Below are 26,030 nucleotides of genomic sequence, written 5' to 3'. Positions count from 1 at the left end.
GAACGGACGCCGCGGAGAAGCGGCGGCGCCCGGGACGCCGGCCGCCTGCGGGCGGTGAGCCGCGGGGAGCCGAGGAGACGGAAGGCGCGCGCGGGTGCGCGAGGGCGCGTGTGTGTGCGCACACGGGGCTGCACGCGTGTCCGGGCGCACGCGCGCGCATGGTGCAGCGCCCCCGGGCGCCCCCCGCGCCGGGCGTCGCCGCAGGCCCCGCGCGTCCCGGCTGCGGCCCCGGGACGCCGGGGCGGCCGTGAGCCCCGGGGGGGCCGGCGCCATGGCCGCGCGGGGCTGGCGGCTGGCGCGGACGCGGCTGCCCGTGGGCGCGAGCGCGCTGTGCGCGCTGCTGCTGTGCGGCCTCTACGTGCTGCCCGCCGGCCGCCCGCCGCGCGACCAGGACATCATCCGCGCCGTGCTGCGCAGGGGCGCCGCCTGGGCCCGCAACCGCACCGCCGCGCGCCTCTTCAGGTACCGCCGCCTGTCTGCCCGCCTCACCGTCCGTCCATCCGTCTGCCCGCCCGCCCGCCTTCCTGTCTGCCCGCCTGTCTGTACCCCCCCCCCGTCTGTCTGCTCCCCTGTCTGTCTGTCTGCCCGCCTGACCATCCATCTATCCGTCTGCCTGCCCACCTGTCTGTCTGTCTGCTTGTCTTCTGCCCTCCCGTCTACCCGCCTGTCTGTCCAACCTTTTGCCCGCCGGTCGGTCCATCTACCCTCCCCCCCACCCACCTGCCCGCCTGTTTGTCCATCCATCTGTCTGTCTGCCCTCCTGTCTGCTTGTTTGTCTGTCTGCCCTCCTTTCTGTCTGCCTGTCTGCCCGTCTACGTATCTACCTGACCGTCTGTCTGTCTGTGTACCCGCCTGACCGTCTGTCTGTGTACTTGCCTGGCCGTCTGTCTTGTCTACCTGCCTGGCCGTCTGTGTCTGTCTGTCTGTCTGTCTGTCTGTGTACCTGCCTGACCGTCTGTCTGTCTGTGTACCCGCCTGACAGTCTGTCTGTGTACCCGCCTGGCCGTCTGTCTGTGTACCTGCCTGGCCGTCTGTCTGTGTACCTGCCTGGCCGTCTGTCTGTGTACCTGCCTGGCCGTCTGTCTGTCTGTGTACCTGCCTGACCGTCTGTCCTTGCACGCCCCAACTTTGCAGCACCCTTTCAGGCGCCGCTCCTCCCCTCCCCCCCCCCCCCCCGTCAGCTTTCCTGTCCCCTTTGTTGTCGGTGGCGGGGAGGGGGCGGGCGACCCCGGCTTTGTGCTGAGACCGTGGCCGCCTCCGCCTCCCCGGGAGGACGCGGGGTCCCCTGGTCCCCGAGCGCTCTGAGCCAGGCCCTCGTGGGGACGGAGGGGGGCGATTCGGGTGCGGACCTTGGGCTGACGCTCGAGTCCCCGCGGTCCCGCAGCGGACTCCGGAGCCCCGGGGCTGTGCGCATGTAGCGCGTGAGTGTGCCCGCGCGTGCACGAGTGTGCGGCAATCACAACTTTGTACTGACGTGCCAGCTGCGCTGCCCCACTGCACGGGGATTGGGCGTTTGATGTTTTGGTGGATTTGTCTGGAAGGGCAGACACTTCTCCAAGGTCACTTTCCCCCCAGTGATGGGTGCGTGGTGTGAGCGCTCCCAGGCTCCTGAGCTTGGGCTGGGCTGCGTAGACGCTTCTGGAAGACAGAAATGCCCTTCAGGGACAGGACTTGAAATCAAGAGCACAAAGCAAAGCAAAGGAGCAAGAAGAACAAAGCCAGGGTGGGAGCTGGATCTCCAGCTATGTCTCTCAACTTTTGGGAGAAAATTATTTCTGGGTGTTTTTTGTTGTTGTTGTTTGTTTGTTTTTTGGGTGCCCTCCTGGGGCTTGAACTCAGGGCCTGGAAGCTGTCCCTTAGCTTTTGTGCTCAAGGCTCTACCACTAAGAGCCACAGCTCCACTTCTGGCTTTTTCCTAGCTCATTGGAGATAAACATCTCAAGTACTTTCCTGCCCGGGCTGGCTTCCAACCTTGGTCCTTAGATCTATCTCAGCCTTCTGAGTAGCCAGAATTATAGGCGTGAGCCACCAGTACTTGGCAGTAGCTGATTGCTAACTAGAGGGTGATTGGCAAAACAAACAGAAATGTACTGGTAGGAAATACTGTTCTTAGGTTTGCGATCAGATTCCTTTACTGTCACAATATAAACTTGCTACTGTAGACTGTATTTGATCATCCATGGCTTTGTATCCTTTCAGTTTGAAATTGCTAGTCTCATCTGTGAAGATTATTTTAAAATGATCTTTTTTATGACCAGAATTATATTTCAGAAAATTAACAGGAATATCATTCAAAAAATCTACATACTAGTTTAAAAGGGCTTTATTAAAGAGCTAGAGCTGAAAGTAGTTCACTGATGAAAGCCTAGGTCCTGAGGGGGGCAGGGGATACCATTTAATATCATGAAGACAGTGGAGAAGTGGTTCCCATTTTCTTTCAAGCCTCTGATTCTCCTGTTTGATTTGACTTTTATGCTGCCTTTTTTTTTGCCAGTCCTGGGACTTGAACTCAGGGCTTGGGCATTGTCCCTGAGCTTCTTTTGCTCAAGGCTAGCACTCTACCACTTGGGCGTTTTCTGTGTATGCATTTCTGAGGAATCAAACCCAGGGCTTCATGCGTGCTAGGCAAGCACTCTACCACTAAGCCACATTCCCAGCCCTCATGCTGACTTTTATCTTGGTGACTTTCCTTCTCTAACTCTGAGCCTCCTCCAGGAGCCTGGGCACACTGAGTGAGAAATACCAGCCAGCCAGGAAGTTTTTCCCTATAGAAAGATTACAGAGGTTGAGCTCTGGTGGCTCACGCCTGTCATCCCAGCTACTCAGGAGGCTGAGATCTGAGGATCTTGATTCAAAGCCAGCCTAGGCAGGCAAGTCTGTGAGACTCTTATCTCCCATGAGCCACCAGAAAACTGGGAGTGGAGCTGTGGGTCAAGTGGTAGAGCACCAGCTTTGAGCACAAAGAGTTCTAGGACAGCACCCAGGCCCTGAGTTCAAGCCCAGGACCAGCACAAGAAAACAAAACAGAAATGGAGCAGATGGCACAGACTTTTCTTCTAGTCTTGGAGCATTGGATGGAGTAGTCAAGTCGTTGGGAGATTAGAAAGCAAAGTAGGGCTTGTCTCTCTCACCAGCTCCTTCCCACAGCACCATTCCCTCCTCAGAGATGAAGTTCAGCTCGGAGTGTCTGTGCAAGCCTTTATTCTTGGTACAGGGACAGGGAAACCACAAAGCAAGAGCTGTGAAAAAAACACAATGTAAGTGCTTATTACCTACCTGTCTTCGGAGGCTGTGTTACCAAACACAGTCCTCACAGAAACCGTGTAGAGGTAGCTATTCTGCATGCACATCACACCAAGGCTCGCCAGCCAGCCTGTGTTCAGAGCACCTCCCAGAATGGCACAAAAGCCACAGATCACTGTCTCAGATCTCAGATCACAGATCTCTCTGTCTCTCTGACTCTGTCTCTCCCCATATCTGTACATATCTATAGAGTTAAAAACATGTCCTGAGTTAAAAACATATTTCTAGGGTAGCTAGAGATAGAGATCGCATATAGCTATAAGGCTAGCTCTATGGATTATATATCTACCTAGATATCTAGATCAGATAAATATCGGTTAGACATAGATATAAATAAGTGTTAGATATTTATAGATAGAATAAAGGTATATCTATATACATATATAGATCAATAGAAATATGTATATATACAAGCATCTATATAGGTATATATAGATAGGTAGGTGTGTATATAGATATTATAGATATATACAGCTATACAGCCATACATAGATATACAGGAATCTAGGTATATAAAGATATAGATATATAGGTATCTAGATGTCTATATATGTATATAGATATATCTCTATCATCTACCTATATATAGATCTATATAAGATATTTGTATATTATAGGTAGACATCTGTATATTATAGAGATACAGAAATATGTCCCTTTATATATTTGTATATATTAAGACCTCTATAGCTATCTAGATATTATGTATGGAGCTAGAACCCTGTTCCTCTCTATAAAAGTCTGTATATTTCTATGTGTGTGTATGTACAGAAGCGGTAAAGGCTGATTTTCATAGCAGGGAGAAAAGAAAGGGCTGTAGCATATGAAAGTTCTTAGCATTGTTGCTGAATCCCGAGGAAGCCTCGGTAGCAAGGCTGGGAGTCGGATAGAGGGCAGTCAGGTCCCGGTCTCTGACTGTAGCTGCAGCCTGGCTCGAGAGAAGCGGGGTGGCAGGAACTATGGCTGGGCATGCGCAGTGTGTCCCCTATCAGAACGGTGGCACATGACGGCACTCAGGGGACGTGGAGGGAGAAAATAGGATAAGAAACAGCAAAGCAGTTTTGAAAATGTTACTGACTCACTGAGTGTGACTATGACTCAGCCACACTCTTGTTTCCATGTGTTTTGATTTTCTAATTTTTTAAAAAATTCCTGAACAAACCACTAACTGGAAAATGTCTGCCTTGATGTGGCTTTTTTCTTTCCCACTTTGAGTTCCTGGGTGCAGAGGCTAAAACAGAAAAAAAAAGTGATATGGGGAAAAGATTGTTTAATAAGATGGCTTGAACTCAGGACCTGGGCTGGTGCTCTACCACTTAAGTCACACCTTTATCCTGGCTCCGCCCCCCCCCATTCGTTGGAGATAAGTGTCCCATGGACTTTCCTGCCTGGGCTGGCTTTGAACTGGGATCCTCATATCTCAGCCTCCTGAGTAGCTAGGATGACAGGCATGAGCTGAGGGCATGCATGGCAAGTTAAATAAATGTTGATACTTGAGAAAATAAGATACAAGCTGGGTGCCGTGGCTTATACCTGTAATTGCTGCACTTGGTTGGTGGAAGCTAGAGAATAAAAAGTTGTATGCCAGCAGAGCTATACTGTATGTTTCAAGCTAGCCCAAGCCACAAAATGAGACACTTCTCAGAACCAAAACCCAAACTAAAAAATACCCCCATTCAAACAATAACACAAAGCAATAACAAAATAAAAAAAGAAACAACCAAGCAAACAAAAACCAAGACTAAAATTACCAAGAAAGGAAAGCACAATTGTGTTAGCCACTTTAGAAATGTGAGAGAAAAAAACAGCTCAGCAGTAATCATCAAAGCAAACAAAATAATCCTTTATGGGCATTTATTGGACACAAATATACTGGACCCAATGTGTATTATGTTTTGTCCCGCAAAGTAGTTCTATAAAATAGATTTTTGCCTGTCCCTTGGTTTGCAGATGAGAATCTATGAGAAAAAGGAGGGAGTTGGTTTTCTAGCACCATTATTTAATTTAAACTCCATCCACTTATTTGATTTACTCTTCATGCTTGTTTTCTGATGTGCTTGGGTAATCAAAGCATTATTATAGCATGATCTAGCCCTGATGTCTTTTCTCCATCTTTCATCAATTTTCCATTTTGTGCTTTAGTAAGACTGGATTATCGTTCTTGAAAGGCACCAGTTGTGCTGGTTTTGCCTAACTTCCTCTGCCTGGCACAGCCTTATGGCTAAGCCACCACTTTCTGTGCTTACCTGATCAATTCTTACTCTCTCTCTCTTTCTCTCCCCCCCCCCCGTGTGTGTGTGTGTGTGTGTGTGTGTGTGTGTGTGTGTGTGCTGGTCCTGGGGTTTGAACTCAGGTTCCTGGGCACCGTCTCTGAACTTTTGTGCGCTCTACAACTTAAGCCACAGCTCTACTTTTAGTTCTTTTTGTAGTTTATTGGCGATAAGAGTCTCACAGACTTTCCCCGTCCCAGCTGGCTTTGAACCTTGATCCTCAGATCTCAGTCTTCTGAGTAGTTAGGATTACAGCCGTGAGCCATCAGAACCTGACTGTCCTGGACTTTCTTAGGGACATCAGAAGAGACAACAAATAAACACACACATAGCAAATGGGAAGCACATTCATTAAGGTGGATTATAAAAGAGTTTGATAATGTGAATCTTAGTTATGGCCACAGATCAGTTAATATTTAGCAGGGATCTACTGGGTGGCCAGCACTCTGCATCAGAGAAGGAAGCAGCATGTTTTCTTCAAAAATTCTTGTCTGTTTGCTTTTGTCTCAGACAAGGCAAAATTTACTTCTGTGTAGAAAGATGCACCATCAGCCAGAAACCTGGCCAGCAAGCAGGCTGCTCCTGTATTTACACCCAACGCGGCAGGCCCCGCCCCTCTGCTCCGATTGGCTGAGCTCAGCAGGATGTATTTACATAGAGTTACCCCTCACGCGGCAGACCCCGACCCCGATTGCTCCGATTGGCTGAGCTCAGGCTCACGATCTGCTCGTGATTGGCTCGTGTGACTAGGGTAAGATGTAGTTACACAAGGTGATTTTGAGGTAAGATGAACAGGTCACAAGTCATCTCAGAATACACCCGCGCCCCCTTGCTGTTTCTAGAACAGTCGGGAGCATGTGGACATTCCATTTTGGAATGAAACCTGGGTTAGGAGGAAACCTGGATTTCCTGTCTTGTAACACCGTCTGGTCCCAACCGTCCTAAGCTTGGGGGGGGGGTGGGGGCGGCTCCTTTGCGTTGTGTAGGGGGTCCCCCACCCATGGAGTACGGATCCAGGTGACCTACCCAGTTTCACAGCCTGCCTGTCCATGTGGGGGCATTTCCTGTGCTTCTTCCCGTCCCTCGGGGGTAGTCACGTCCTCCTCCCAAAGATGGAGAGAGAGACAATAGGATGCAGACTTGTGTGCAAGTGGGGTGACCCCCCCCGCCCCCAATTCCAGCACTAAACATACTGGGGTTTGGGATGCCTGCGTTGGATTTTTAACGTTTTATTTTCTTTAAGTACTTTTACAGATCAGTTATCATGCAACAAAGTAGTTTATGGACACAGTGACTCTTGATCAATGTGGGACGTCTGCGTTTGAATCTGGGGTTCCAGGTGATTATACGTGTCTACTTGTCCAAAGAAGGATGGGACATATTTTATCTGTTGGCTGGTTTGATCTAAGCTCTCAAACAATTTGACACCTTTTTGCTCCTATTGGCTTTTGACTGGGAAATGGAGGTGGTTAGAATGTAGCTTTTGCTTTATTTCTGAGCAATCAGTGCTGAAGTGAGATGCTTTCATTTTTGTTTTTGTTGTTTTAGTTTCTTCCTGCCATGGGGCTTGAACTCAGGGCCTAGGAGCTGTCTCTGAGCTCTTTCACTCAAGGCTAGCCCTCTACCACTTTGAGCCACAGCTGCACTTCCCGTTTTCTGGTGGTTTACTGGAGATAAGGGTCCCATGGACTTTCCTGCCAGGTGTGAGCCACCAGTGCCCATCTTGTTTTCGTGCTTTTGTGGGTGTTATCTTTGTCTTGTTTCTTTTGGTCTTCATGAGGAAGGAGTCTAGGACACTAGTTGGATCTATGAAATCATATATATTTATCATTGATAAGGTTGTGGATTTGATAAGGCTGACTGTAGTTCATTTATTAAAATCACTCATACTGGGAGTTGATCAGTTTCTAGTACAATACTTTTTAGCTTTCCATGCTAATTTGGTGCCATTGGGAACTGCGTGATCTTGGGACAAATACTTAGCCTCTCTGTGCCTTTGTTTAATCATCTGGAAACATGAGTTATAGTATGTTAAATGACATCTTGAATATGAGTTGATCATGAAGTCAGATAATTTCAATCCACAGCTATCTTTCCCCACCTGGGCACATGATCAGAAGTTTATTTCTCCCTCAGAAGGAAGGGTTATGCGGGGGACCCCAAAAATCAAGTTCTGATCCTAAATTTGTCATTGATTGACTTTGTGACCTGAAATGATTTATTTGGGTTTGCTGAGCCTTAGTCATTGCTGGAAGCCCTGAGAAGAGTAGATGTTGAGTCATTTCTATTTTAAAAAATATATTATGACAAAGGTGATGTGCAGAGGGGCGACAGTTCTATAAGTCAGGTCATGAGTGCATTTCTTTTTGGACCGTGTCCCCCCTTCCCTCGCTCTCTCCCAGTTTTCCCCTTCCGTCCCCACGCACGAGTTGTCGAGGTCATTTTCCACATCGCGTCCAGTGAGGACCACGGCTGCCTTTGTTCCCCCTCTGTCCCTCCATTTCTGTGTCCCCATCACCCTCCCAAAGACAGAGAAACCAACACACAAGACAAAAAGAAACAACAACAACAACAAAGAAAAAATTCTTCTGTTTCCATTTCCTGGAGTTCATTTGGATAAATATGATTTTACCTGATGAGAGGCCCAGCGGCCTTGCGCCCTTGTGTCTCTCCCCTGAGAGCATCCTCCTTGCGTCTCCCTGTGTGTGGATGCGGAGTCCTGATTATTCATCATCAGATCTAGCTTCTGCCTAGGAGGGAAAACAAGCGCCATTTAGCTCTCTGAGCTTGGCTGACCTCACTTAACACAGCTTGTTTTAGGTCCCTCCATTTCCCAGCAAATGATCTAATCTTACTCTGTACTGGCCATGTAAAATTCCATTCTGTGTAGCACATTTTTTTTGGATCTATTTTTCTATAGTGGGGGCCTCTGGGCTGTTTCTGTAAAATTCTTCATCTATAATGAACAGAGAGGCGGTGCCTTGGGACACACTTGGTTCCTATAAATGGTACCTTCAGTAAAGGAATGCATGCTAAGGACTCACTAAAGCTTAGCACTGATGATGGTGTGTGAGGGGGGAAATAGTATCAGTGAGAAGTCATTCATTCACTCAGTATTCCTGGGTACTCCCAGAATCCAAGACAGAGACCCACTGTGAGCAGTCAGGAGACAATGTGTGTTCCCACAGATTGCACACTTTCAGATGGGAATAATCCCGAGAGTTTTGAATCAATCCACCTGGCTCCTTGCCTGATAACCTGTCACCCAGCTCTGTCACCAAGGCCCTGGGGGCTTTGTCACCCCTTTATGAGGTGCCAGGAGGGGAGTGGGAATGCAGTCCTAGGTTTTGCACTAAGTGTGCTATAGGAGACGTCCAGGCAATCGTACTGGGAATAGGGTCTTTTGAAAAGAGCTTTTTATTTTTATTTTTTATTTTACCGGTCCTGGGGCTTGAACTCAGGGCCTAAGCACTGTCCCTGAGCTTCTTTTTGCTCAAGGCTAGCACTCTACCACTTGAGCCCCAGCACCACTTCTGGCCTTTTTTGTTTGTATAGTACTGAGGAATCGAACCCAGGGCTTCATGCATGCTAGGCATGCACTCTACCACTAAGCCACATGCCTAGCCTGGAGCTTATTTTCGTTTTTGTTGGTTGTGGGGCTTGAACTCTGGAGAGCTTATTTTTGATCCAGTAAATATATGCTCAATAATGACATGCAAGATATTATGCTCATATTTATTAAACATTTGTAGTGTTATAGTTGGGCACTGGTGGCTCACACCTGTCATCTGCTCAGGAGGCTGAGATGATGATCATGGTTCGAACCTAGCCCAGGAAGGAAAGTCTGTGAGACTCTTACCTGCAATGAACCACCAGAAAACTGGACATGGAGCTGTGGCTCAAGTGGTAGAGCACCAGCCTTGAGGGAAAGAGCTCAGGGACAGCACCCAGGCCCGGAGTTCACCACTTACAATCTACCAAGAAAAAAAATAGTGAAATATTCCTTTAAACCGTTTCCTAGCTAGGGCTCAAGAAGTAAAATGTTGCCCTAGCATTCTGGAGCCCCTGGGTTCTAATTCCCCCAGAACCACAAATAAAAAGAAGAAGAAAGAAAAAGAATTCTGGTTTCACATAAATAAGTTCTGCTTTCTGGTCTACTAATAAAAGCAACACCATTGTTACTTGTAGAAGTAATTGACCTTTAACATTGCTCATATATAGATTCTTCTAGCCATTCAGTGCCTCTGTGAGCCTGAATAAAGAAAAACCATCACAGGACTGGGAATATGGCCTAGTGGCAAGAGTGTTTGCCTTGTATACACGAAGCCCCTGGGTTCGATTCCCCAGCACCGCATATACAGAAAACAGCCAGAGGTGGCGCTGTGGCTCAAGTGGCAGAGTGCTAGCCTTGAGCAAAAAGAAGCCAGGGGACAGTGCTCAGGCCCTGAGTCCAAGGCCCAGGACTGGCAAAAAGAAAAACCATCACAAATCTGGCAGTATGATACAAGTATCCCCCTCCCACTCCCCCAGAGCAAACTACATCTGTGTCATGCTCTTTTCTTTTTCTTTGTGGTGGTACAGGAGTTTTTGCTTGCTAGGCAGGTGCTCTACCACTGAGTCATGCTTCTTGCCCCCCCCCCGTTTTTGGTAGTCATGGGGCTTGAACTCAGGGCCTAGGCGCTGTCCCTGACTTCTTTTGCTCAAGGCTGGCGCTCTACCACTTAGATCCACAGCTCCACTTCCGGTTTTCTGGTGGTTCATTGGAGATAAAAATCTCATGGACTTTCCTGCCTAGGCTGGCTTTGAACCAGGATCCTCAGCTTCCTGAGTAGCTGGGATTACAGGCGTGACACACCAGTGCCCAGCTCCTTTAGCCCTTTTTGCATTCGATATTATTATTATTATTACTATCTTGTTTTGTGCCTACCCTGGGGGCTTGAACTCGGGACCTGGGCACTCTTTTTGAACTTTTTCATTTGAGGCTGGCACGCTACCCCTTTGAGCTACAGTCCATTTCTGACTTTCTGATACTAAATAGGAGTTAAGAGTCACATGGATTTTCCTGCTTGGGCTGGCTTTGAACTTTGATTCTCAGATCTCAGCCTCCTGAGCAGCCTAGATTACAGGGATGAGGCACTGCACCTGGCTAAACCTTTTCCTTCTGAGGGTGGCTCTTGACAAATTCAGTGGGTGGGGTGATTCAGATTGTGGGATGTGAGTGGGAAGGGCGGCTCTGGTTTGTTTTACCAACACCACCTCTTGTAAAAAAACAACAACAACAACAACAAAAGGGGTTGGGAATATGGCCTAGTGGCAAGAGTGCTTGCCTCCAACACATGAAACTCTCGGTTTGATTCCCCAGCACCACATATATGGAAAACGGCCAGAAGGGGCGCTGTGGCTCAGGTGGCAGAGTGCTAGCCTTGAGCGGGAAGAAGCCAGGGACAGTGCTCAGGCCCTGAGTCCAAGGCCCAGGACTGGCCAAAAAACAAAACAAAACAAAAAACCGTCTTTTTTGCTATTTATTAACTTTGACAAAAGGACTTCCTTTTTTTTTTTTTTAACTTTTAGGTTCTCCCTTTAAAACAGTTAAAAGAATGGCAGTGCTTGTGTAAGTAGCAGGTGTACAATGATTGCTGATTCCCCTTAGGGGAATTTCCATGAGGTCAAGGAAACTAAGAAACGTTCTGGGGCTGGGGATATGGCCTAGTGGCGAGAGAGCTTGCCTCGTATACATGAGGCCCTGGGTTCAATTCCCCAGCACCACATATACAGAAAACGGCCAGAAGGGGCGCTGTGGCTCAAGTGGCAGAGTGCTAGCCTTGAACAAAAGGAAGCCAGGGACAGTGCTCAGGCCCTGAGTCCAAGGCCCAGGACTGGCCAAAAAAAAAAAAAAAAGAAAGAAACGTTCTGATGCCACTGAAGCTGGGCCGTGCCTCAGTTTCCCTCCCTGGGCATTATGACAACTCAGCTAGGAGGCATCTGACTTGGAACCATTGTATATGGGGACTTTTCCTGGCCGTTCCTGTATGCCATCCATCTTTTCAAAGCAGCACTTTATGAAACTGCTTACATCCTTGTGTGTGTGTGCGTGCGTGTGTGTGCGTGTGTGTGTGTGTGTGCTTGTGCACGCGCCTTGGCCTCCCTCTGATGAGTGGTGGAGGAGGGAGGACAGGAATTTCTTTGCTCCTTTGCCACAACGATTCTTGTCTTTCCTGGATGGTTCGGAGCCCTTATTTCCCCCTGTCTTTCATGGGACTGAGGCCACTTATTCTCTTCTTGTGACCCTGAGGCCCTGAATTTGATGGGAAACAGCTTGCTGTGAAATGCCCACAGCAAATGAATCTTGTGTCCGGAAATGTCATTATTTTAGGAGCAAGCGGGCAGCACAGAAGGGAGAGAAAGATCACAGTTTAGATTTTTGTGGGGGAATGGAAAGCAAGAGACAACATGGAAGAAACGTCTGTAGACTAAAAAAAAAAAAAAAATAGTATGTTCAGCTGGGAGCCGGTAGCTCATGCCTGTAATCCCAGCTACTCAGGAGGCTGAGATGTGAGGATTGTGGTTTAAAGCCAATCCAGACAGGAAAGTGTGAGAGTCATATTTCCAAGGAACCACCAAAAAGCTGGAAGGGAATTGTAGCTCAAGGGGTCGAGTGCTAGCCTTGAGTGAAAAAGCTCAGGAATAGTGCCTAAGCCATGAGTTCAAGCCCCAGGACCAGTACCAACACACACACGCATTTACACATACATACATACACACACACATATATATATCAAATGATCACACTATATGTACAATCGAAGCAATAATGAATGATCTAAAGGACTTAGCCATAAACTGTGGCAATAAGGAAATTACTTTGTAATGTTGGTGTAAGGGAAAGAACTTCCTATTTCCTTCATGATAAGCTTGACAGGAAAATGACCATGATGAGATTGGAGTCTCATGTGTTGCTGTTTGAAACTGGGGGACAGGACTGAGCCTGTGGCTTAGCAGTAGAGTGCTTGCCTTGTATGCATGAAGCCCTAGGTTCGATTCCTCATTGCCCAAGCCCTGAGTTCAAGCCCCAGGACTGAAAAAAAAGCAAAAAGCAAACCAAATCTGGGGGATAGACAAATTTGGCATTCTAGATCTCCATGCCCTGTGCTGTGGTAGCTGGACTAGAACTGAATTCTCTGCTGTCAGGTGAACAGATTGTCCATTCATTCATTTATTCATCCACCCATTCATTCACTGTAGGACTTGAACTCAGGGCCTGGGTGCTGTCCCTGAGCTCTTTTGCTCAAGGCTGGCACTTTACCACTTTGAGCCACAGCTGCACTTCTGGTTTTCTGGTGGTTCATTGGAAATGAGAGTCTCACAGACTTTCCTTGTCTAAGTTGGCTTCAAACCCATGATCCTCAGCTCTCAGCCTCCTGAGTAGCATTAATCATGAGAGTTGTGAGCCACTAGCATCTCTCTGCAATGATTTCTTTCTTTCTTATTAGTTGTTGACTATTGGAAATCCCTACCTTCATCATTTAGGTTCAAAAACATTGAGTCTATCCACACAGTGTGCTTTTGGCACAGGCTGGAATTCTCATTTTTAGCTTCCTTGGCTACAATCTCACAGGGGGTAGAAATCACTCCTCTCACATATGTTCTGTGATTTTCCGGTTCTCTTTATTGGCAAAACTCAAACTCGACTTCTTTCATGGTTCAGTACCCCAGAGTTCTTGTCCCTTTATCATCTCACTGAACTTCATGAGATGATACAAAGAAAACGAACAGGAATAGTAAATGCTGGGGAGAAATAAAATGTGACCAGTTCTCTGCAAAAGCTTTTACCTGTATGATCTTCATCCTAGATAAAGTAGACATTAGATTAGTTCTAGTTTCCAGTGGACAAAATCATGGCATAGATGGATTATAGCAAGAACTCCAATTCTGAGTAACTTGTTACCTGAATGTTCTGACTAAACGCGATGATAATAGCAGCACATTTATGAACGATTTCTATTTGCGCTCAGCACACTGAGTGCATAAATCTCTTTGAATGGAAGGACTTGGTGATTCTGATCAGCATTTCTGTTTTTCTGTGCACAGGAAAATATGTTGTCCATTCTTAGAGTGATCGGGGGCAGTCAGTGACTTCCTACTTCGAGAATTTGCCTGGTGATAGCACTGCCGTCAGCTTCCCAGATCAGATTGTGTTCTTCAGTGCTTGTATTTGGGGTGAGGGGTGGGGGTGAACCTGGACTAGTTGTTGTATTTTATTTGTGGGAGACGAAAGTAGACATACTGCATAGTGAATGTGTGAGACAGTCAACAATTCTGAATCTGACCTTTCTCAGCGCACAAAGGATAAACAGGCTTTGCCTTGTCTTTTTTTTTTTTTTGGCCAGTCCTGGGCCTTGGACTCAGGGCCTGAGCACTGTCCCTGGCTTCTTTTTGCTCAAGGCTAGCACTCTGCCACTTGAGCCACAGCGCCCCTTCTGGCCATTTTCTGTATATGTGGTGCTGGGGAATTGAACCCACGGCCTCATGTATAAGAGGCAAGCACTCTTGCCACTAGGCCATATCCCCAGCCGTCTTTTTTTTTTTTTTTTTTTTTTAATGTTTAAAGTATCTTTAAGCCGTTGTATGTAGGAGCTGCTATTCTAAATCCAATGCTATCAATATCTCTGAGTGTGAGTGTATCTTTCCAGAACACATGTTTGCTGGATGCTAAGGGCTCATGCCTGTCATCCTAGCTACTCAAGATAGATAGAAGCCAAACCCTGGGAAGACAAATCTGTGAGATTCTGGTGTTTTTTTTTTTTTTTTTTTTTTGCCAGTCCTGGGGCTTGAACTCAGATCCTGAGCACTGTCCCTGGCTTCTTTCTGCTCAAAGCTAGCACTCTACCACTTGAGCTACAGTGCCATTTTTGGCTTTTTCTAAATATGTGGTGCTGAGGAATCGAACCCAGGGCTTCACATATACAAGGCAAACATTCTACTACTAGGCCATATTCCCATCCCAGCCCCTGTGACATTATCTCCCAGGAAGCAGCAAAAAGCTGGAAGTAGGGGTGTGGTTCAAGTGGTAGAGGACCTGCCTTGAGTGAAAAAAACAAAACAAAACCCAAACACCAACCAAGTGAGAGCAGGAAGCTGGGAGTTCAAGCCCCAACACTGATACCCACTCCCAAGACAAGAAAGCAAAGACAATGGGACTTGGCTGGAATTTGAGGGTTCTGGGGAAATGTCTGGATTTCCCTGATTTCTGATGAAATCCAGCACTTAGTAATCACCTCCTCCTCTCCCCCAAATAAAAGGCTCCAAGCCAAACCCTATGTCTCATTGTGATGGGAAAAGGGGCAGCTATGGATTAATAACTCTTTCCACTCAGCATAGAGCAGGAAAGACTAAGAATAAATAAACCAATAGTAAAAAAGGAAAACCCCAACACAAACAAAACAGAAACCGTCAGGAAATCAACCAGTCACAAAGCAGGAGAGTTAGTGAGCGATGATATGGTTAAGATTCCCCCTGCCCCCCAAGAAAGTGTATGGTGCTCACAAGGTTCAGGAAGCTGTGAAAATGCAGCTTCTCAATGTCAAGAAAGCGTTTTTATCAAAAAATGTAATTAGGTTTTATTGGCCACGCCTGTCATCCCAGCTACTCAAAAGGCTGAGATATGAGGATCAGAGGTTCAAAGCCAGCCTGGGCAGGAAAGTCTGTGAGATTCTTATCTCCAATGAACCACCAGAAAACCGGAAGTGGAGCTGTGGTTCAAGTAGTAGAGTGCCAGTTTTGAGCAGAAAAGCTCAGGTTCAGAGCCCAGGCCCTGAGTTCAAGCCTCAGGACTGACAAAGGAAGGAAGGAAGGAAGGAAGGAAGGAAGGAAGGAAGGAAGGAAGGAAGGAAGGAAGGAAGGAAGGAAGGAAGGAAGGAAGGAAGGAAGGAAGGAAGGAAGGAAGGAAGGAAGGAAGGAAGGAAGGAAGGCAGGCAGCTGAGCAATGGGATTCAGGAAATAGAGGAAAGCAATCACCAAGGTGTCAGGATGAGATCAACTAGAAGGGATTGGCATAGAGAAAAATTAGACCTGGCTGGTTTCCGATGTCATCAATGGGTTCCACCATACTGAAAACAATTTTATAATCTTTGGAGAGTCCGAAGGATGTTATTGAAAAGTTGGCAATAAAGGAAGAAAATGGAAAGAAGGTACATGAAGGAAAGAGAAGAAGTGTGTGTGTGTGTGTGTGTGTGTGTGTGTGTGTGTGTGTTGTGGGATTTGAACTCAGGGTCTAGGCTCTGTCCCTATGCTCCACAAATGAGACACAGCTCCACTTCCAGCTTTTTAGTGGTTCACAGACTTCCCTACTCATACTGGTTTTGAACTGTGATCCTCAAATCTCAGCCTCCTGAGTAGCTGGGATGACAGGCGGGAGCCACCAGCATGTGGCAATGTCTGTGTATGCCTGATGAGAGTTAACAATGGATGTCTTTGAAAGGCTGTGGTGGCAAATATTCCTGTATTTCTCCAGTGTCCACGTTCTTGTCCATGTGTCAGCATAGTGTTTTGTACTAAATGTATCTCACGCCTGGTTTTCAGTCTCTGATTATCTCATTCACAAACTTAAAAAAAAAAAGAGAGAGTGAGAAATCTAACCATTTCTATTTTATCTCTGCTGTCCCTTTACTTTGCCAATTTGTCCCTTTCTGCCTTCATTCATTGTCAGATGAGTCATTCCATCTGTACTCAAATATATCTTTTATTTTCTCAATGCTTTTGGCTGAAAAAAAATAAGATCTAAATCATCCCAGTGTGTTTTGTGTTTCTGAGTCTACACTTCCCCCTGACTGTTAACTGTTGACTCTTAAAGTGTATATTTTTCTGCCACGAGGCGGACAGTGATAATCACAAAATCATTCAAGAATTAACTACAGAGCCAGGCAACCCGTGGCTCAGGTGGCTGAGGCCAGCTACTCAGGAGGCTGAGATCTAGAGGAAAACAGTTCAAAGCCAACCTAGGCAAGAAAGTCTGGGAGACTCTTAGCTTCCGTGAACCACCAGAAAACCGGAAGTGGAGCTGTGGCTCAAAGCGATAGAGCACCAGCCTTGAACAGAAAAGGCTAAGGGACAGTTCTCAGGTCCTGAGTTCAAGTCCCATTACAGGCACAGAACAAAACCAACATTAAGTAGACATGAAGGTGAAAGAGAACAAGTGTAGCGAGATGAACACATCTACCTGTGTTCACTGCTGTGAATCTGTACACTTGGCATTTGAAAACAATTACTTTTCCATGATGCATGTAGCTAAATTTACATGTGATTCCACTGGATATGGAGGAAGATGCTGAAGATGAGCCCCTTAGGAGGAGATTCAGCGAACACATCCCTTTGCCTCTTCCAAATATTGGTTCCTGGAATTGGAGGCCTGGTTCTGTTGGTAGAGCACCCAGCCAGTGAACAAAAACCTCAGTTGCCTCAGTTTGAGTCCTGGTCTCTCCACCATTACCACCACCACAACAACAAAGAATAAAAAGGGAAATAAGCAATCAGCTAGTGGTTTTAAGTATCAGATGAATGGGAACCGGATGCCAGTCAATGAGACATCACTGAGCATGTGTAGAGAAAGGGGAACCCCAGGTGTACGGGGATGGGCAGGGCGCATAGTGACGGGCTGTGGAAGAATGTGGCCGTCTGCCATGGAATTGACAGGGAATTCCCTCTTGGCAGGGGTGGGGAGGTGGGGAATGGGTCATGGAGCAAAGCCGCCATTTTTCTTTGGTTGTTTATTTTTGAAAATATATTTTTATTGTCTCTGGGAAAGTTGTATTTTCTCTAGGAGTTGCCATTAGGAAGTGTACAATGGCCCCTTTCGACCTATTTGCCCAGCCCTCCTCTACTCACTGTTGCCCTCACTTTCCTTCATTTTTAGGTTATGTATTGAATTGTTTTTAAACCATTTAACAAAGCAGTTGGTGTATACAATGCATTTGGATCTGGGTCACCCCTTCAACATCCTCACCCCTCCTTCTCCCCCCCCCCCCAGGGGTTTCCCTCATTAGAGGGAACTAACAACCCATTCTAGATTCTATAAATATCTTCTAGATTCTGTAAACCTCAAAGTAGGCACACTGGGTGGCAACCCAAGCAGTTAGAAACGAATTAAGTGAAGTAGAATAGACTCTAGGGAGAATGTAGAGAGTAATTCTTTCAAAAGGCTTACGTCGAGGTCCAATAAAATGAGTACTAGGGGGCTGGGAATGTGGCCTAGTGGCAAGAGCGCTTACCTCGTATACATGAAGCCCTGGGTTCGATTCCTTAGCACCACATATTATAGAAAACGGCCAGAAGTGGCGCTGTGGCTCAAGTGGCAGAGTGCTAGCCTTGAGCAAAAAGAAGCCAGGGACAGTGCTCAGGCCCTGAGTTCAAGGCCCAGGACTGGCCAAAAAAAAAAAAAAAAAAAGAGTACTAGGAAATGGGTCGAGAGGAGAAGCCAGGAGAATGAACAGGGAGAAAGGAATTGGATATAGGCCAGAATGTGTTGTGTATGCCAGAATTTTTTTCTCAGAACCTAATTTTGAGTCTTATAGCAATGCCAGAAGTGGGGTGTGTGTGTGTGTGTGTGTGTGTGTGTGTGTGTGTGTGTGTGTGTGTGTGTGTGAGAGAGAGAGAGAGAGATCATGAAAGATTAATTATGCTCTAGAATAACACAAGAGCTAGTGTTGTGTTTATGTTGTGTTTATGTGTTTAAGGGCTGTGCTATAATCTCATCCACTGTCCCTTCTTTGGGGACTACTCTGCTCCCTCCCTGAACTCTTGGAAATCTCTGATCTCACCCAACCTAGAGTAAGTCAGGAAACAGGTGAGGCTTAGCTGGTGGCTAACTGGCTCTGTTCTGGAAGAAATCACTCTCCCAGGCTCTTTCTGGGTCTGGATGTTCAAATCTGTCCAAAAATTCTAAATAAATAAATCTATAATCATAATATTTATTTATTTATTTTCCTTTTGACATTTCAGCTGCAGCTGGGAGCTGGCTGGTATACCTTTTTGGGGGAGAGGATGGGGTAAACTCCCCACACACACCTTTTTTTTTTGCCAGTTGTAGGTCTTGAACTCAGGACCTGGATGCTGTCCCTGAGCTTTTCTGCTCAAGGATAGTGCTCTACCACTTGAGCCACACCGCCACTTCTGATGGTTCACTGGAGATCAGAGTCTCACAGACTTTCCTGCCAGGCTAGCTTTGAACCAGGGTCCTCTGATCTCAGCCTCCTGAGTAGCTGGGATGACAGATGTGAGCCACCAGCACCTAGCTGGGTTGGGATGGTGGTTAAACTTTCTGACTATGAATATTCCAGTCTTGCTCTGTGGATGACTGGCGGTGAATGAATATCATCTTATTACCATGGAGACAAGGATGCTGTTTTGAGTTGGCCTGGTGCTAGGCTACACTGCTCTCTCTGTTTCAGGAAGAGAAGTGACAGAAGCATTTCTCCATTCACCTGTTCCTCTCTGCTCTTGTTCTCCCTCCTAGGAAACAAATGGAAGATTTGCTGCGACCCTGCCCATCTTTGCAATGACCAAACTGAATTCCCCCATGGGAAAAAGCATGTGGTACGACGGGGAATTTCTATATTCCTTCACCATTGACAACTCCACCTATTCCCTCTTCCCCCAGGTGAGTAGGGCCGTAGTTATTGCCTTAGGATCCAATTCGTCATCTCTCTGGATAGTCTAGGAACCGAATACCTTTAACCCAGTGCGCCTTCTTTGCATCTTGCTTTCCCAACTGAATTTGAAATATATATAGATCTACATAAACATGTATAAACTATACAAATATATAACAATAAGTATATATAAAACATATATAATTATAAACTATATATAAATATGTATTTTTATTTATTTATTTGCCCTTGATTTGTCACTGTTTCTTGTGGAGATTTCCCACCATTCTGGGTGGAAGAAAGAAGGAAGATCTGGAAAGGAGAGGAAGTAGGCCATGGGAGTTCTCCTCTCTGTGGCGCTTCGAGTTGCTTGAAAGGAAAACAAAGCGACCTGAGTGAATGGTAGCTTGTGGTATTGTGATGTTGGTGCTGACGTGGCTCAGGAGGGGCTGAGGGTACTGGAATGTTTCTCGTAGGATGGTGATCTATGCTTCCCCGGAGCTCTTGGAAGCTTACCTTGTGGTTAGATGGTTGCTGTGAAGTGCAGGAGCGATGGGTATGGAGAGAAAGCGTTTCAGTTTGAACCATGTTTGCAGAGGTTGAGGGCAAGCTTTACTCACTATTTCCTTCCTCTTGGTTTCCTGACCTTTCAGATACAGTGTTTTATTTGACTCTATTAGTGAAAGGAAGAAGGAGTCAAAATTAGCCTTCAGCCAGATACTGTGGCTCCTCAGGAGGCCGAGGTCTGAGGACTGTGGTTGAAGGCCAGCCCGGTTAGGAAAGTCCATGAGACTGTGAACCACCAAAAAGCTGGACGTGGAGCTGTGGCTCAAGTTGTAGAGCACTATCCTTGAGCAAACAAAAGCTCAGAGACAGCACGCAGATCTTGAGTTCAAACCTAGAACCGCACACAAAATCAATCACTCGATCTTTATTCTAGAGAACCCAAGTCGAGAGAAGGGAGGCTTTTAGGTGAAATTGCCTCTAGGAGGGAATTGAGGAATGAATTGGCTTCCCAATTCTGGTTCCTCTTGGCTTGGCAGGCATTTGTAGGGCTGGAGATGTTTGGGGAGTGGAAGTAGTACTGAGCTTTAATACATGGCTCTCTTATGAATAACTATATAGCTGACAGCTCAGCACTAGCAGCTCAGGCCTGTCATCCCAGCTACTCAAGGGGCTGAGATCTGAGGATCGCACTACAAGACAGGCAGGAAAGTCTGTGTGAGACTCTTATCTCAATGAACCACCAGAAAACCCGAAGTGGAGCTGTGGCTCAAGTGTTAAAGCACGGGCCTTGAGCAAAAGAGCTCAGGGACAGCGCCTAGGCCCCTGAGTTCAAGCCCCACAACCAAAATAAACAAATAAATACATAAATAGCTGAAAAATCTTTAAAGGAGAAATCCTATAAATATAAAGCATAGGCTCTACCAGATCTTAAGTCCCTGGCTTTATGAAACTGTACAAATTTGCTAGCCCATTCATAGATATTTGGGTCTAATGGAATAGTTGTAGATGATAATATTAAGTTTACAAGAATTTTAAACAGGAAATGGAAGGTTTGATTTATTTTCTCTCCCTCTATCTCTCTGTCTCTTCTTTTTCTCTCTTTGCTAGTCCTCAGCCTTGAACTTGGGTGCTGAGCTTCTTGGTCCCTGAGCTTTCTTTTGCCTAAGACTAGTGCTCTACCGCTTGAGCCACAGCTGCACTTCTGGCTTTTTTTTTTTTTTTTTGCCAGTTCTGGGGACTGGACTCAGGGCCTGAGCACTGTCCCTGGCTTCTTTTTGCTCAAGGCTAGCACTCTGCCACTTGAACCACAGCGCCACTTCTGGCCATTTTCTGTATATGTGGTGCTGGGGAATTGAACCCAGGGCATCAGGTATGCGAAGCAAGCACTCTTGCCACTAGTGCCATATTCCCAGCCTGACTTCTGGCTTTTTTTGCTAGTTAATTGAAGATAAGGGTCTCACAGCCTTTCCTGCGAGGGTTGCCTTTGAACCGTGATCCTTAGGTTTCAGCCCCTGAGTTGCTGGGATGACAGGCATGAACTACACTGGTGCTAGGCTCACGTAGAATTTTTTAAACTGTGCAGTGTGTGTTAGTGTGCTTGCACTTGGAGACTATCACAACCCTCTGGGTTGTGACTTTTTCTGGCTTCGCTAAGAACCATCACCATGTTTCCTTTGATACTGGGAATCGAACGCTGGACCTGCTGTATGTGAAACAAGCACTCTACCACTGAGCCACACCCCCAGCCCCCTTCTTCAGGGTGGAATAAATGCACACTTGGCTCACCATCGTGTGTCTGTGCTGAGACAGCGGCACTTGAGCTTGCACACTTGCTAACGATGTCTTCACAACATAGCCACCATGGGCGCAGCCCCAGTCGTCCCAGGCCCTTCCACATACTTCAGCAAAGTTGCCCCGCTAGAACAAGAACCCCTTGATCCCCCTCCGCCTAGCCCTGGGCATTACTAGAATTTTCTGAGCTGCTGGATAGTCAGTGGTCTCTCAGCAGTTTTCTTTTTCCCTGATGATTGTGGATCACACTGTATACTTTGTGTATACATCTATCACACTGTATATGTATACATCTATCACACTGTATAGTGCATATATACATATACCATGCTATGTATTACATAGACCTATATCACCCTGTATGCTACGTGTATACATCTATCACACTGAATAGTGTATATGTACATATACCACACTATGTATTACATAGATATCTATCACATTGTATAGTATATGTGTAGATCTATCACATTCTCTAGTGCATGTATACATATACTACACTAAATACTACATGTATCACACTGTGTACTACATGTATACACATATCACTGTATACTATATGTATACACATATCACTATGTACTATATATTCATAAATCACTATATACTACATGCATACATATAGCACACTATATATTTCATGTATACATATATCACTATATGCTATATGTATTCATAAGTCACTATGTAGTACATGTATACCCACGTCACACTATATACTACATGCACATTTATGTCACACTATGTAATACATGTGTTGCTATATCACACTATATACTACAAGTACATGCATGTCACACTGTACTACATGTATACATATAGAACACTATATTACATCTATACATACATCATTGTATAGTACATGTACACACATCACACTATATACTATGTGTACATTTATGTCACACTGTATAATATATGACATGATATATTACATGCATACATATATTGCACTGCATATATACACATATCACACTATATACTGCATGAACATACATGTCACACTATATACTACATGCACACATACACGTATATATCACACTATAAGCCAAGTGCTGGTGGCTCACACCTGTCACCCAAGCCACTCAGGAGGCTGAGATCTGAGGATTGAGGTTTGAAGCCAGCTGGGACAGGAAAGTCCATGAGACTCTGATCTCCATTGAATCACCAGAAACAGGAAGTGGTACTGTGGCTCATGTGGTAGAGCACCAGCCTTGAGCAAAAGAGCACAGGGAGAGCGCCCAGGCGCTGAGTTCAAGCCCCAGGACTCATATATAATATATATATATATATATATATATATTATACCATAGATTACATACACACAAATATCAAGGCCACACACATATGTGTGTACACTATATCATATCATTGTGTTGGTTTCTTTTTTGTGTGTGTGATCAAGTCTTGCTTCCTGCCCAGGCCTGCCTGGACTTCCATCCTTCCATCTGTGCCTCTCCTGGTTGCTAGGATGATGGGTATAGGCCACTGTGCCCAGTCACTGTGTTTCCACTCTTGTTTGAGATGTGGCATGTGCCCCACCATGCTCAGCTATTTGGTTGAGATGGGGTTCTCCTGAACTTTTATGCCTGGGCAAGACACAACCTATAGTCCTGTCTTCCTATCTCCACCTTCCAAGCAGTTAAGATTTGGGGCTTGAGTCAACATGCCCTAACTCTGTGTGTGTGTGTATTGTGTGTGTATTGTGTGTGTGCGTGTGTGTGCACGCACACACGCGCACACACACACATCAGTCCAGGGAGTTGAATTCAGGGCCTGGGCCCTGTCTCTGAGCCTTTTTTTTTTTTTGGCTACTTGAGCCATAGCTCCACTTCTGGGTTTTTTTTTGGTGGTTCATTGGAGATAGTCTCATGGACTTTCCTGCCCGGGCTGCCTTTGAACTGTGATCCTCAGCTCTCAGCCTCCTGAAGCTGGGATGACAGGTGTGAGCCACCAGTGCCTGGATAATTATTGTTTGTTCATTTGTTTTTTACTAAAGAGAAATGCAGGCTCCCAGAGGGGAGCAACCTTATCTTTCACAGGCTGATTCTGAATTCTTCTTTTTTTTTTTTTTGGCCGGTCCTGGGGCTTGGACTCAGGGCCTGAGCACTGTCCCTGGCTTCTTTTTGCTCAAGGCTAGCACTCTACCACTTGGGCCACAGCGCTGCTTCTGGCCGTTTTCTGTATATGTGGTGCTGAGGAATCGAACCCAGGGCTTCATGTATGTGAGGCAAGCACTCTTGCCACTAGGCCATATCCCCAGCCCGGTTTGTTTGTTTATTTATTTATTTATTTATTTATTTATTTATTTATTTATTTATTTATTTATTGCCAATCCGAGGGCTTGGACTCAGGGCCTGAGCACTGTCCCTGACTTCTTTTTGCTCAAGGCTAGCACTCTGCCACTTGAGCCACAGCGCCACTTCTGGCCGTTTTCTATATATGTGGTGCTGGGGAATTGAACCCAGGGCTTCATGTATGTGAGGCGAGCACTCTTGCCACTTGGCCATATCCCCAGCCCTGATACTGAATTCTTGCAGGAGTAATTCTGTCCCTTGTAGGATGCCGGGCTAATGGCGCCCATCCTTGGCGTTTGTTTGGTGACCTTTGTGGTCAAAGATGAGTCACTACCATGCCCAGCCTGGCATTTATGATTGGCAAACTAGGATAATAACCGCTTTTCACATTTCCATGGTGCTTTGAGAAACAGAGTTGGAATGTGATTACAAGTATAAAAGTGCCTCATAATCAAATGCCCTGGGAAGCACATGGAAACAGGATTTGATTACTCTTATCATCTGCCTAAGCAGTGATGGGCAGGGGCATCTGGTTGGCATTTTGGCAATGCCAGGAATGGATTTGAGAAAGGAAAAACACCACAAACCCAGGAAGGCAAAAACCAATTATCTAGGGTAATAAAAAAATAAATGAAAGAAAATCAATTTGAGGAATCTGAGATTTTGAGAAATGCTATCTAGACTTGCCAATTGGGCCTTGCCCTTATCTGAGCTCCAGGATCCATGATAAGAACTGGAAATTCACTGTGAAATAAATAATTTCCAGTACAGTAAGCTTGCCTATCTAATCATCTATGGATTTAACGTCTATGGTTCTTCAAAATGTTCCATCAGAGCTGGGTTCTAGCGGTCACGCCTGTCATCCCAGCTACTCAGAAGGCTGAGATCTGAGGATCAGGGTTCAAAGCCAGTCTGGGTAGGAAAGTCCATGAGACTCTTAACTCCCATGAACCACCAGAAAACCAGAAGTGGAGCTGTGGCTCAAGTCACAGAGCACTGGCCTTGAGTGAAAGAACTCAGGGACAGTTCCTAGGCCCTGAGTTCAAGCCCCATGACCGACCAAAAAAAAAAAGTTGCATCACTGAGAAGATGCAGTATTAGTTATGTTTTCAGAGAAAAGCAAACAAAATAATTCTACTGTGGAAATAAAGTGGAATTGTGCCAGGACAGTAACTGAAAATCAACTGAGAGATGCTTTGTGTTCAAAATGAGACAGAATTCAAAACAAGTGCTTTCCTGAGAATGCCCAGGCTTGCTACTGTGGAGAACATAATGAGAAATCAAAACAAAGAGGGCTCTATCCAGCCAACAGTCTGGAAGAGCTTTCTCAGTCCTTGACAAGTGTGTAAAAATGTGTTCAGAGACGAGTTATAGCCTGGGCTTTGGGCTTGCTGGAAACAATGGAAAAGAATGCCTGACACCCATTACCACAGAGTCACAGCGCATCCGCAGCTCTGAAGGGAATAAGAACTTGTTTTTTTGAGATGTTATAATTCTAAGATCATATCCTTCTCAGCTTTGGTGTGATTTCTTGCAGAAAAAGCTGCTGCAACCTCATTTATCCCCTTCTAGTGAGTTTCTCTATCTTGATTTGTTGTTGTTGTTAGTTGTGGAGCTTGAACTTGGAGTCTAGGCTCTGTCCCTGTGCTCTTTTGTTCAAGGCTGGTGCTCTACCACTTGAGCCATAGCTCCACTTAGGGTTTTCTGGTGGTTCATTGGAGATAAGAGTCTCATCGAGGCTGGGAAGGTGGCCTAGTGGTAGAGTGTTTGCCTAGAATGCATGAAGCCCTGGGTTCAATTCCTCAGCGCCACATATACAGAAAAAAGGTGGAAATGGCGCTGTGGCTTAAGTGGTAGAGTGCTATCCTTGAGCAAAGAGAAACCAGGGACAGTGCTCAAGCCCTGACTTCAAGCCCAGGAGAAAAAAAAAGGAGTCTCAAGGACTTTCCTGCCTAGGCTGTCTTCAAGCTTTGGTCTTCAGATCTCAGCCTCCTGAGTCGATGGGATTACAGGCGTGAGCCACCGGTCCCAACTCACAATCACTAGCTTTGTTTGCATGACTGGGACTCCCGGAACAAGACAGAGGAGCAAGCTAGCTAGGGGTTGTGTCAGTGTGTATCAGTGCGCTTGCATTCGTCTATTCGTCTATTCGTCTACAGTCTGTGAGGTTTTTTTCCATCTGACAAGCTCAGGAAGAAGTTGGCCCATCTCCAGGCTTG

The 26,030-nt window shown here is 46.1% G+C and overlaps 1 protein-coding gene across 1 annotated transcript in view; it reads left to right on the top strand.

Annotated features, from left to right (window-relative positions):
* The first annotated feature begins 271 nt into the window (after window positions 1–271).
* St8sia1 (ST8 alpha-N-acetyl-neuraminide alpha-2,8-sialyltransferase 1) overlaps window positions 272–26,030 on the top strand; it is a 42,002-nt gene continuing 16,243 nt past the window's right edge. Inside the window, 4 exon segments of the mRNA XM_048335042.1 lie at window positions 272–462; window positions 19,081–19,096; window positions 19,098–19,114; window positions 19,116–19,224. Coding sequence (XP_048190999.1) covers window positions 272–462; window positions 19,081–19,096; window positions 19,098–19,114; window positions 19,116–19,224 — 333 coding nt within the window.

Source organism: Perognathus longimembris, chromosome 27 (genome assembly GCF_023159225.1).
Source record: "Perognathus longimembris pacificus isolate PPM17 chromosome 27, ASM2315922v1, whole genome shotgun sequence".
Taxonomy (NCBI): domain Eukaryota; kingdom Metazoa; phylum Chordata; class Mammalia; order Rodentia; family Heteromyidae; genus Perognathus; species Perognathus longimembris.
The sequence above is the reverse complement of the archived record's forward strand: the minus strand, read 5'-3'. Positions and strand labels throughout refer to the sequence as shown.